This window comes from Phascolarctos cinereus, unplaced genomic scaffold, assembly GCF_003287225.1.
Source record: "Phascolarctos cinereus isolate Bilbo 61053 unplaced genomic scaffold, phaCin_HiC Scaffold_1;HRSCAF=81, whole genome shotgun sequence".
NCBI lineage: Eukaryota > Metazoa > Chordata > Mammalia > Diprotodontia > Phascolarctidae > Phascolarctos > Phascolarctos cinereus.
In genome coordinates this window covers 276,850,329-276,862,889 of record NW_027555514.1, presented here as the reverse complement: position 1 = coordinate 276,862,889, position 12,561 = coordinate 276,850,329, and the positions used below count along the sequence as shown (strand labels likewise).

Here is a 12,561-nt window from a genome sequence, read left to right as displayed (position 1 = left end):
AAAGTACCTCACACACGAATCACAGAATAATAGAGTCTTAAAACCCCAAAGACCTGGATTCAAATCCTGATCTAGACATACACTAATGTATAACCCTGGGGAAATCACGTAATCTCTGACTTACCTAAGCAAATCCTCAAACTATAAAATCCAGAACAAGTGCTTTTCTGCATTGGTGAAAGGAGTTTTTCTCTTCTGGGAGTTCCCTGTGCCTATGACATCATAGGTTCAGGTTCCATCCCTTTTACAGATAAGTAAACTGAGGCCAAAAAACTAAGCATCTTGACCAAAATGCCAGAGCTGTGAAATAACTGACATAGGCTGAAAGTCTAATACTGTATCCAGGGGTTCTTGACCTGAGGTCTGTGAACTTTAAAAAATATCTATTTTTGCTAACTCCATTTGTTTTTTGGAGGGGGGGAAGGCAATCAGGGTTAAGTGACTTGCCCAAAGTCACACAGCTAGTAAGTAAGAGGCTGAATCTGAACTCAGGTCCCCGTGACTCCAAGGTCAGTGCTCTATACACTGCACCACCTCGCTGCCCTGCCACATGTATTCTAAGAGAATCGGTTTCCTTTGTAACCCTACCTATTTTGTTTTATGCATTTAAAAACACTGCTCTGAGAAGGGGTCTAGAGACTTCACCCAACTCACCAAAGGGGTCCATGAAACACAGTCAAAGAATCTCAGCTCTGCCTTCTCAGTTGATGAGAGGGTGTGAGTATTCCCTGCACACTTTCACTAATCAGTTGACTAACTTCCTGGGCATGGTTCCAAATTGTTTTCCAGAACAGCTAGACCGATTCACAGCTCCACCAACAGTGTATTAAAGTGCCTGGTTTCCCATGGCCCCTCCAACATTTGTTTTTTTTTTCCTTTTTTGTCAGCTCTCCCAATGTGATGCGGATGTATTCATCCATGAGTATTTATTAAGCATCAACTGTATGCCAGTCGCTGTGCTAGGCTTTACAAGGGAATCCCTGACCTGAGGCTTTCCAGGAAGACTGACCCAAAGCATGAGGGACTTGCAATGGACTCTCGATTATCGCTCAGATTCACTCGAGGACCAGCCCACCTCTATTTCCAGTCTAAGTCTGCCCCAGTCCAGGACCTCCCATTTCTAAGGCCCACAAAGCAGGGAAGGATACAGTGGGGCCACTCTGGTCCCAGGGGAGCTTCGTCCCTGCTCTCCTCCCAACAGCTCTCAGCAGCACCTCATAAAACAAGAGATTGCTATGGAGCAGGCATTTCTGACCCTCCGCTTCGTCTAATCCATTTCAGATTCCTTCTGACCACTGCCAAGGCCTTTAAAAGGTGGAGGGGGGGGGGAGGTAGGGCTCCCTCAGCTTGTTTTTCCCAGCTGCCCCACACTCCCTCATCACTGCCGCCTTCTACAAAGATATAAACTAGTCTCAAGACTGGGCTGCCTGGGCCAAGGGAAGCAAGCCAGGGCAGATTTTTAACATTACATAACAAGAGGTCAATGGGTATGTCCAGAAATTCAAAAAATAAGATTTGAAGAAGTAGGTTACATGAAATCTGAACATAAGGAGTGGAATGCATTCCAGAGGCGTCCATCCAGCAGTCCCTCCCCCCACCCCCCAAATCTACATCCCTCAAGATTTAGCCAGCTCAAAGCCTAGCTCTTTTTTTCATTCTTCACCAGCCACTTGTAAACCTCCCCGATGTGAGTATGAAGAAAGGCCAACATGGTAGGGTAGATGGAAGGCCTGCCTTGGGGTCAAGAAGCCCCCGAGTTCAAGTCCTGCCTCTGATTCATTGCTGGTTATGTGACCACAAAGTTACCCAGCCTCTTGGTGTCCCCAGACAACTGTTTATGACTACAAGGTACAGAGGAGTTGCTGATTTGAAAAGGTAGAGGGGAGTTTTATGCTGAGAACTCCCTACAATGATGAAATCTGAGATCCAGAAGGGAAAAAAAAAGTTTGTGTGTATGTATATTTATATATTTGTATATATACATCTATATAACAACAATAATAATAATAACAGCTAGCATTTATATAGAACTCTGAGGTTTGCAAAGTCCTTTACATGTGTTAATTCATTTAGCCCATAAAGGTCCATGATGTTAAGATACAGACCTTGCCCTATAGGAAACCTGGCTGATTTTGTCAGACAGGGAGTGGGAATGGTAACTCCCTCTTTGAATACAGCAATTAGTGAAAAAGCATTTAAAAGTAAGCCTTACCTTAGCTACTCTGGACTCGTGCTGAAAAGCATCCCCTCTCTCCCCCCAAGAGAGAGAAGGGATGCATTTGGAATGTACACTGAAGTCCAATTTTTTAGCCTTCTCTATTTTTTTTTCATACAATAGGGTTAATATGGAAATATACTTTACATGATTTTGCATGTATGACTCACATATTGTTTGTCTTCTCAAAGGGTGGGAGGGAGGGAATTGGAACTCAAAAAAAGAACTTTTAATGAATGTTAAAAATAAAGAAATCATTTTAAGAGTAAAATTCAAGTGAGCTTTACTATGTGCTAAGCACACAGAATGTGGAATAGAAGCCCCTTTTGGGCAAAACCAAATTTTCTTCCTTTGTGTTCCTAGCACAGACAGCATAAGAGAGGATCTGGACTCATGATTTCACTGGCCCAGGGAACTCTCAGATAAAGACACTCCCTCTAAGAATGCAGGTCTGGCACCTTCTCTCACCTTAGAGCTGTCTAGAGAGCTAAGACATAAAGTGAATGTTGGTTCCCATGTGCAGCACATAATCTGAAGCAGAATTTGAACTCAGTTCTTCTGACTCCCAAGGCCCAGCTATCTGTGGTCACACAGTTCATTAGCAACTGAGCCAGATCTATGGATTCCCAGCTGAATATTGTTTCTATGACACCACCCTTCTCCAGCTTGAGAGATACTCAGCGTTAAGGAGAGGGCGGCCCGTCACTCCCTGAGCTTATCTTTATTCTTCCAGAGGGATGGTGGGTTAGGGTTGTATGTGCTTGGAGACCAAGTATAAGCAAAAGCCGGAACCATGCTTAAGGGAGGGCAGACCCCTCTCACCTTCATCTGCTTGATGGTGTATATCAGTGTCCCAAAGGGTCCCTCCTTCACCAGCTTCTTCCCGACCACCTTGGCACGGATCACTGGAGAACAAGAGAAAAACATGGAAAACGATATTTATTAGAGGCTTCCAATGCCAGAGAAATCAACTCCACACCCCACTAGCATGTGTCTCAGGGGGAGGTCTCTAGCCCCAAGTTTCTCTGGAAAATCCATTTGTATTTTTGGAGCCAACTGGAAAGATGATTTTGTTTACATGAGCAAAGACTCTGAAAAGGGTGAGAAGAAAGGGAAAACTGGCATTGTCCAAGTTTGTTCCACAAATAAGTCGTAGCTTCGCACCTCGGCTTTTCTCCTCGGGTAGTCAGGTACCCTTGTGGCTTTTTACTGCTTTTAAAAAACTGGATCTCAGTACCACTGATCCCTCACCCTTCTTTTCAACCTCCTATGAAGCAATGCCATGTGGATCCCTCCCTGGCTTCTGAGCTGTAGCACAGTGAAAACCTTTCATGGGATCATGGGTCTAGAGCTGGGAGAAACTTCAGGGACCACTGAGTCCAACCCACCCATTTTACAGAGTTGGAAACTGAGATCCAGGGGAGAATGATTTTGAAGCAGGCTTTGAGCCCAGGGGCTCTGACTCCAAAAGCCCCCCAAGGGGATCGTAATAAAATATTTACAGCGCTTTAAAGTTTATAAAATTGCTTTTCTTACAGTTGAAAGATAGTAGGGCGTTGTGGGTTAGCATCCAGAAGACCTGAGTTCAAATCCCACTTCAGATGCTAGCTGTGTGGATCTCAGTCAAATTGTTTAACTTCTTTGTGACTCAGTTTCTTCATTTGTGAAAAGAGGGGATTGGACTCTATAACCGGCCTCTGGGGTCTCTTTTAGCTAACTCTACGATCCTATATACTCTAGGAAATAAGGATAAATAGTCAAGAATTATTGTCCCCATTTAATAGGTGGGAAAGAGTGCCAGGGAAGTTAGAAGCCCGAGTCCTTGCTGATAGTATCAGCGGTGGGACTCAAGCTCTGACCTAATTCTATGATAGCCCACTGACCCTCCTTTATACTATTATTCTTTTTTCTTTCCAATTTGATTGTCATTTTTAACCTCATTTTTCTACTTGCCCCATCGCCACCCTCCTAATCCACTTCCTCCCTGCCTTCACTCATTCCCCTGCTGCAGCCGGGCGCCGTCCTTTGCTCCCAGAATAAATACTCCCCCAAATAGAGCTGTCATGTCATCTCCTCCTCAGCAGCCTCAAGAGGTTTCCTGTTGCCTGTCATATCATATCTGAACTGACATTCAGGCTCCCCATCAACTGGGCCCCCTGTGCTTACGCAGCATTTCAAGGCTTACAAAGTGGTTTGCAGTAAGGAAGTACTGTGGTGCTTGATGTACGATGGGCAGGCGCTGGATTTAAAGGCTAGAGACCTGGGTTTAAGTCCTGCTACCTATGTAACATTGGCCAACATTAAACCTCAATTTAATGAGGTTGAATGATGAGAAGGTCGAACTAAGGCCTTGAAAGCTCCTTCCAACTTTAGATCAGCGACTCTATAAGCTCCCCAAGCCTCAGTTTCCCCATATATAAAATAAGAAGGTTAGGCTAATGGTGTCAGAGGCCTCTCCCAGCTCTCAAGTCTTTGATTTAAGCTCCTGGACAGCCCTCTGGCTTTGGAGACATCACTTCCCCAAGAGCCTCAGTTTCTTGTAAAACTGGAACGTCTTTATATTGTGTGTATCTCACAGGGTTACTGTCAGCTAGATTTGAGAAGGATTTTGGAAAGTATAAAGAATAACCTAGATGCAAGCTGAGCTTATAATCCTCCACACATGCCTTGCTAATGAGGACAAGACCTCAGTGGTCCCAAGGGGAGAAAGGAGGAGTCAGCATCAGCAGTGTCGACTCATACACAATTCTCCACTTGGGCAAATGGATACTTCCACGGTTACGCTAAATGCAGAGTTAGCCAGAATACCACCCAAGACCCCCAGTGAGTCTAAATCCATCTAAGTGGCTGTTGGCAGCACCTCCACAGCTCAGTGTCCATAAGGACTCATCTCTACGGCAGCTGGAAGGGTAAGAAAGCCAAAGGCAGGTTGCAATGGGGAGGACAGAGTAGCCTCGCCTCCCCTATTTGCCCAGCTTTCACAACAGATTATTTCTTCATTTCAGTTACAGGGACAGCCATCACCACCACCCCTCACCTTCCCATAGTACTTTATGTTACAAAACTATCACTGAGTAAGCAGCTACTAAGAACCTACTAAGTGCATGAGACAGTAGAAAGTCAGGGGGCCTGAATTCAAATCCTGCCTCTGACACTTAACCACTGGTATGACCTTAGGCAAAGGGGTTTAACCTCTCAATTTCCTAATCTGTAAAATACAGGAGCTAGACAAGACTGCATCTGAGCTTCCTCCCAGCTCTGGATTAATGATCCCTATGTCTGGGACTCTGTTTTCTTGTTTGTAAAATAAAGAAATTGGATTAGATGTCTTCTGATATCTGTTAGCTCTGCATCTTCAATCCTATCACCCAAGACTCAGTTTCCTCATCTGTAAAATGAGGGATTAGGACTAGATGACTCTAAAATTCCCTTCCAGCTTTGTAGCATATCCTACGATCCTATGACCTTTACCTCCCCAAAAGCTCTTACAGTCTCAGTTTCCCCCTCTGTAAAAAGAGGGAGCTGGACCAGATGACCTCCAAGGTCCAGTCTAGCTCAAAAACCTATGATCCCCACTATCCCACTAAATGCAACTTCCTGTATTGGGTGAAGGGGGAGGAGGGTATGTGTGATAAAACTTCCTGATCCCAAAGAGAAATGAGATCATACAGACCCACGAATCAGCAAAAGCCCTGGCCAAGAAAAGGAAAAGGCACCAACCTCAAGTTTTTCTTCATTTGCTCCCCTCCCAAAACATCATTTCACTGGCTTTCAAGTCAGGAGAAATCAGCCCTCTGCTATCTACTAGCTCTTTGGCCATGGCCAAGTCATGCTGACTCTGTATGTTTCCAAGGCGAGACTAGAACCCAGTGTTCTAGGTCCAGCTCTCTTTCCACTTTTGTCTTTATATTCACAGCCCTTAACACAGTCCCTGACACAGAGTCCATATCTAATACTCTTTGAAATCCACTGAATTAAGATAATATATTTGAGGTTATCTTAGCCCAAAGCTCTCAGATTAGCAAAAAAAAAAAAAAATAGGAAACTGAGGCTGGAAGATCTGGAACTTGATCACAATCCCACAGCCACCAAGGGGCAGAGCTGGGATCTGAACCCCAGGAGGTCCTGACTCCAAGCCTAGCTCTCTCTTCTGCTTCTTAGTCCTAGCAGGAAGGGGGAGGGGAGGCGGGAGAGGGCGTTGCTTTGGCACTCTCCTCCTCTATAAAATCATTATTTTATTGACTTTGAACCTCCATGTGGACTGCAGACAGCCCAGGCTTTGAACAGAAATGGAATTCTGGTGGCAAACAGATCCCCACTGCCAATGTGCCTATTAGCCTGTTTCCACAGGTTTTCCACATGCTATGAATTAGCATATTCAAAGGGATGCAGATACCCAATGAGCGGCTGCCTCTCCCCTCTCCCCACTCCCCCATCTTCCCGTCAATTGAATCCAGACCTCTTTTACTAGGCTTTATAATTGAATTCCCGTTTCTCCAGCAGTCTAGGGGGCTAAAAGGCCACCTACTCCAACCCCCCAAACAGCATTTCCCCCTACATGAGAACAAGTTAGAGTCTAACTCTGTCTCCACTAAAATACACCCACCTAAAAGACTCCATCTTTTCTTTATCTGCTCGCATAGGGATGCATAGTACATTGGACCCTCCATCATCCATCCTGTGAATTAATCATGTCTTCTTACTTTTTCTTTTCTCCAGCCTTTCCCCAAGCTGCCTGATGATGTCCTCATTTCTGCCTCTTAATACCCCTGGGATCCTTCAAGATAGACCTCAAACACCACTTTTCATGTGAAGCAAGTCCTACCCCCTCTACCACCACTAAATAAACGTGTATTTAGTATTATTATTATTGTTATTATTTTGGCTAAGGCAAACAGGGTTAAGTGACTTGCCCAGGATCACACAGCTAGTAAGTGTTATGTGTCTGAAGCCAGATAGAACTCCAGGACTGGTGCTCTATCCATTGCACCACCTAGGTGCTCCTATTATTCTTTATCTACTTTTATTGTCTCCCCTAGCAGAACACAAACTCACTGAGGGCAGGCATCTTTTTTGCTTTTGTTCCTGCAGCCCCAGACCCAGCACAGGAGGCACTGAATAAATATCAGGCACCAGAAATACATAGGCAAGAATGAGAAGTGACTGCTTTGCAGGAGTTACCTTCTCTTGGGAAGAGCGATAGAAGAGACAAAATTGCAGCCTTCAAATATTTGAAAGGCGTCACGAGGAAGAACCTCAGTTTCCAACTAGGTAGGATCACTTCCCACCGACGAACTGTCCAGCAATGCAATGAGCGACCTTGGGAGTCATACATTCCCCTCTTAGGGTCATAGGATTTCAAATTTAGAGCTAGAAAGGGTCTCAGAGGTCATCTGAGCCAACCCCTTCATTTGTAGACAAGGAAAAGGGTGTCCAGAGAGGTTTCACTGATTCATTATGGTCACACAGTAATTAACAAAGCCGAGATTTGAACCTGCCCAGGACTCCTCTGAGCAAGAGGCCAGATTATAGCTTCTTGGGGATTTTGCTGAGGGTATTGTTGATCTAGAGTGCTTACAAGGTGCCTTTATGTCTACCTCTAAAAAGACTAGAATTAGAGTAATATGTTAGATTTTGCTATAGACTCACATTATAATACTCACCAGAGAATCCAACTTGGGAATTCAAACTTCATGTCACATTGTTTAAGAAACAGGATAGCAATGACAGCCCCAACTAATCCCTTTGCAATAATGGGAGGTCCACGTTGCACATGTTTTGAGATTTTTTCAATGTTCTGATCACTTTTGCTGATTTTTCCCCCCTCTTTTGTCTTTTAAAAATACTATGTGTTGTATAACCTGTATCAGATCGCTTACTGTTTCAGGGATGGGGGAGGGAAGGATAGAATTTGGAACTGAAAACTAAACAACAAATGTTAAAATGTGTTTTTACGTGAAATGGGGGGGAAATAAAATATTTTTTATATATTTTAAAAATATTATATGTCATAGGAGATGGCTCTCTGCGAAAAGGAGAAACACTGTGATTAAAAAAAGACAATATAAATTTATTGTAAAAATTAGAATAGCAATTTCAAAAAGGAAGGTGGCAGGGAACAGAATTTAATTTTTGCTTCTTTCGGAAAAAGCTGAAGGTATCACTCACCAAAAGTCCTGAAGAGCCTGTGTTCTCATTTCCTCTCCTCTTTCCAGGATTTTTTCTTAACTATCAAGGACCCTGATTATTTACCACCTTTCTGGATCAGTTGGTGGGCTTAGGAGATAAAGAAATCCCTCTACCAACTATCCCCGGACCTAGGCATACTTTTGTTTTTCTACCTAATTCTTAGCCAGGAGACCTGGAAGCCCCCAGAAAACCAAGAGTGCCACAGAGGTTTCCTAGCTGTCTAATTTTTAATAGCTTCTGTAGAGATGGAAACTCAGGCTAAAATGACTTACATCTCTCCAGATTTTTTTCCTTTTTTGTGTGTTTGGGTTTATTTTTAGCTTCCTGAGTTCTCTTCTGTGCCCAAAAAACACACTGCTTAAATAAAACCAAGATTAATATTTTTACTTAACGGAAAGAGTTCGTCAGTGAGGCTTTGAATTTCCAGGTTTATCTTTTATACTAAGTGCACATTAAATGCCTGATCTCAGCTTTGAAACTCACAAATAAAAGAGGGAGGGCAGAGTGCTCTGTGAAACTGACAAGAGTCAAGAGTCTTCCTGCTAAACTTGGATGGGATATTGGAAAGGTTAACTGGACTTTAAGCCTACAACTCTTCCTCTGCTCAGATTCCTTCTCTTCTTCCCTCTTTCCCTCCTTCCATTGGCCTGGGTTGTTCCCTAACTTTCTACTAGGGGATGCTTACTAATAATAAGCCTGTGCCACCTTGGGCAAGTCCCAACCTGACTGTGCCTCAGTCTTCTCATTGATAAAATGAGGAAGTTGGACTTAACAGTTCAAGATGGACCTTGCAGTTCAAGACCTCTGATCCTAAGTAAAACAGGCAAGTGAGGACAGCCCCAATGTTTCAATACCCTCCCTCTCTCCAAGAGATGATGATTTCAACTGTCACCTTGATTCAAAAATAAATGATCAATGAAAAAAAACAATAAACAGTCACTCCCCACCAGTGGGCTCCTTGAAGTGTCTCTAAAGATCCCTAAGGATCTAGGCTCTAGAGACTGACCATCTGAAGGGACAGACAATTTCCAAGCCTTGGTTTGATTTTGTTTTTCTCAGTTCTATTACAGAGGGAGAGCTGGAAAGAAGAGGCTTAAATAAAGCTCCTTGTGCAAATTGGTACAAATTTCAGGCATTTTCTTACTCTCAAAGTCTTTCTCCTCCAACATTAATCAACAAGCATTTTATTAAGTACATAAGTAACAGTGATAGATACATGCCTTCGGCAAGCCTTCATTACATGGCTGGGGGGGGGGGGGTGTGGAAAAAACCAACTTATACCAAGAAAAGTAACTACAAAGTTACTTGGAGTGGGGGGAGGGTGATAGTGGGTACCAACAAATTAAAGAATCAGGAATGGTTCAAGGAGAAGGTGAGACCTGAGCTGAGGCTCTGAAGGAAATTAGGGATTCAAAGAAGCATGAAATTCACTCAGTAGGTGCTTGCTGAATTGAATTAAATTATCTGCTCCAGGCTAAAATACCCTCAGTTCCTAGAACATTTATATGGCATGGTTTCAGATTGTCCTTAGCATCCCAGCTTTCCTTCTCTGGAGGTGCTCCAACTTGTCAAAGTCCCTGCTAAAATGTGGTGCCCAGGACTGAGCCCAAGGCTCCAGTTGTAGTCTGTAGGGCTATGATCTCATTCAGTACTATGAAATAAGAAATGGTACTATCCTGGGGCATTGAGGATTGCAAAGCACTTATATACGATACCTCATCTGATCCTATCTAAAGGCTAAAGGAATGATTTTCATTAGTTTAAAATAAATGATTTAAATATAAATTTTTATATAACATTTACTTATTTATAAAATTAGTTATATTATTTATTAAATACATTTTATTTATATTGTTTATTAAACAATATATTTATTCATATAAATAAGTGATTTACACCCAGGGTCACGCAATGAGGGTGTGAAGTAGGATTTGAACCCAGATCTTCCTAACTCAAAAGTCCAGCACTCTGTTCACTGCCATGCTCGCTCTCTGACATAAGCTGCTACCTTCAATTAGCTTACATTCTCCTGTTGGGGATAACACGTGCAGAGATCAAAGAATGGTAGAGCCAGGGCTCAACAGAACCTCAGAGGCCAACTCCCCTCATTTTAGAGGAGGCCATCTGGACCAAATAAGGGAAATTATCCCCAAGGATACTCAGGTAGGATTGGAACCCAGGTCCTCTGTGTCCTAATCTAGCTCTGTACTGCACCTTGCTATCTCATAGGAGCCGAGAGGGATCTCAAAGGTCATCTAATCTAACTGGATCACCAATTTTACAGAGGAGGAAATGGAGGCTGACACAGGAAAAGTGAGTTCCCCCTTACTACCTCCCTAGTAGTACCGCTCAAGTCTTCTGACTCCACAGCCAGTGCAGCTGATGAGGCAGTGACTAGAGTGCCAGGCCTGGAACCAGAAACACCTGAAACACTTACTAGCTGTATGAGCCTCAATTTCCTCAACTATAAAATGCTGAAAATAACAGTACCTATCTCCTAAGCTGTTGTCAGAATCCAATGAGATACATTCTTAAAAAGTGCTTGGCACAGTGCCAGGCACATAGTAGGCACTTAATAAATTCATATTCCCTTCCTTTCTCCAGGATTCTTTCCACTGTAACTATTGACCTTAATCTTCTTCAAAGTTCCCCAAATCTCTAGAAAGCTGCTGACCCGCACTCAAGTTCAGTCAGACTCAGGAGGTGCGTGCTTACTTTCCGAAGCTCCAGTTTCATCAACGAGGATCTAGCAGTAAGCATCGAGGGGTGCTCCAGCCATTCCCCACCCTGCTCCCCACCCCGTCCCTCCCTGGGCTCCCATTATGGGCCTGAGAAATTTTATCCCACACAAGTGGTCACTGAAATAGCCGAATATTTTTAAACCACAATCCCTTTGAAGCCCTGCCCAGAAAAACACACCGTGGGGACAAGAGTTTCTCAGAACTTGGGAGTTTCAGGTCCTGGGTCTTTTGTGGGGTTAGGGCCCCTGGCAAAGTCTCATACCCATGTATCATTTTAATTTTCTTTTTTAAATATTGGAGGGCTTACTGTGATAACCAAAGCCTGTTTTGTGCCATCCATAAGAGGCCTCTTCTTCCTAAATCATCTCCAAATTCTCAGATGTTTACATCACAGAATATCTGTTCTTACAGCATATATTAGGGGGAGGGCAAAAAGATCTTCCTTGTGTTTTAGACTCAACAGCATGGCCAGCCAACAAGGAATTTATTTAGTATGGTTACTAAGGAGGCTAGGAGTGACATATTAATAACTTTTACCCATGAAGTATCTTGTAATATATATAATATTAAATATATATCATATATAATATGAATAAAGACATATAATAGTAATGTTGGTATTATTTATTGTTATATCATATTAATATCACATTAAATATAATAGCAGATGTGTACATTGTATCTTATTTGAATAGAAATAATTATTATATTAACTAATATAATGTTTAATTATGTCTATATCTTTTTTCAATGTTTTTTCTTTTAATTTTCCTGAACCTAGCCAAGGCCATGGAACTGAGGGTGGAGCTGTCTAGACGAGACACAGCTGCTCCTCCTTCCCTGGTTTTTGTACCTGCCACATCCCCAGGCACTGACCCAAGGCTCTGCTCCCCCAGGGGCAGGGGTAAGAAACAGATGAGGATGGGAAGCCTTTTACTTGAACACAAAAGAGCCTAAAAAGCCTCAACAGTCATGGATTGGGAGCTGAAAGGGAGATTAATAATCATCAAATCCAAGGCTTATCGAGGAGTTAATTAAGTGAATACTTTTCCCCAATTTTGATAACTTTATTTCAATATAACTGGCTTCCTTTGTAATCCCATGTATTTTCTAACGCATCTAAAACACATTCTGAGAAGAGGCTTCTTCAGAGTGGTAAAGTGCTTCATAACACATGCACACACAAAAGCTAATGAACCCCCAATCTAATCCAACCCCCTTATTTTACAGTTAAGGAAACTAAGGCCCAGAAAGGTCAAGTAATTTGACCAAGAAACTTCCAAATCTGGAGCCACGAGCCTAAGGCCCGACCTGCCTCCAAACAAAAAACAGTTGGTCATGCTAAGACATGGAGTGATTTTAAATGACTATGGTTTTATAGACAAGAGTGTTGGACTTGGAGCCAGGAAGACCTGG

At 42.9% G+C, this 12,561-nt stretch overlaps 2 protein-coding genes across 2 annotated transcripts in view; one reads left to right on the top strand and one right to left on the bottom strand.

The window, feature by feature from the left end:
* Positions 1 to 12,561, top strand: part of SYN3 (synapsin III) — a 376,352-nt gene that overhangs the window by 109,027 nt on the left and 254,764 nt on the right.
* Positions 1 to 12,561, bottom strand: part of TIMP3 (TIMP metallopeptidase inhibitor 3) — a 63,111-nt gene that overhangs the window by 11,879 nt on the left and 38,671 nt on the right. The window contains exon 2 of the mRNA XM_020982453.2: positions 3,038 to 3,120. Within this exon, the coding sequence (XP_020838112.1) occupies positions 3,038 to 3,120 (83 nt within the window). The remainder of the gene's footprint in view (positions 1 to 3,037; positions 3,121 to 12,561) is intronic.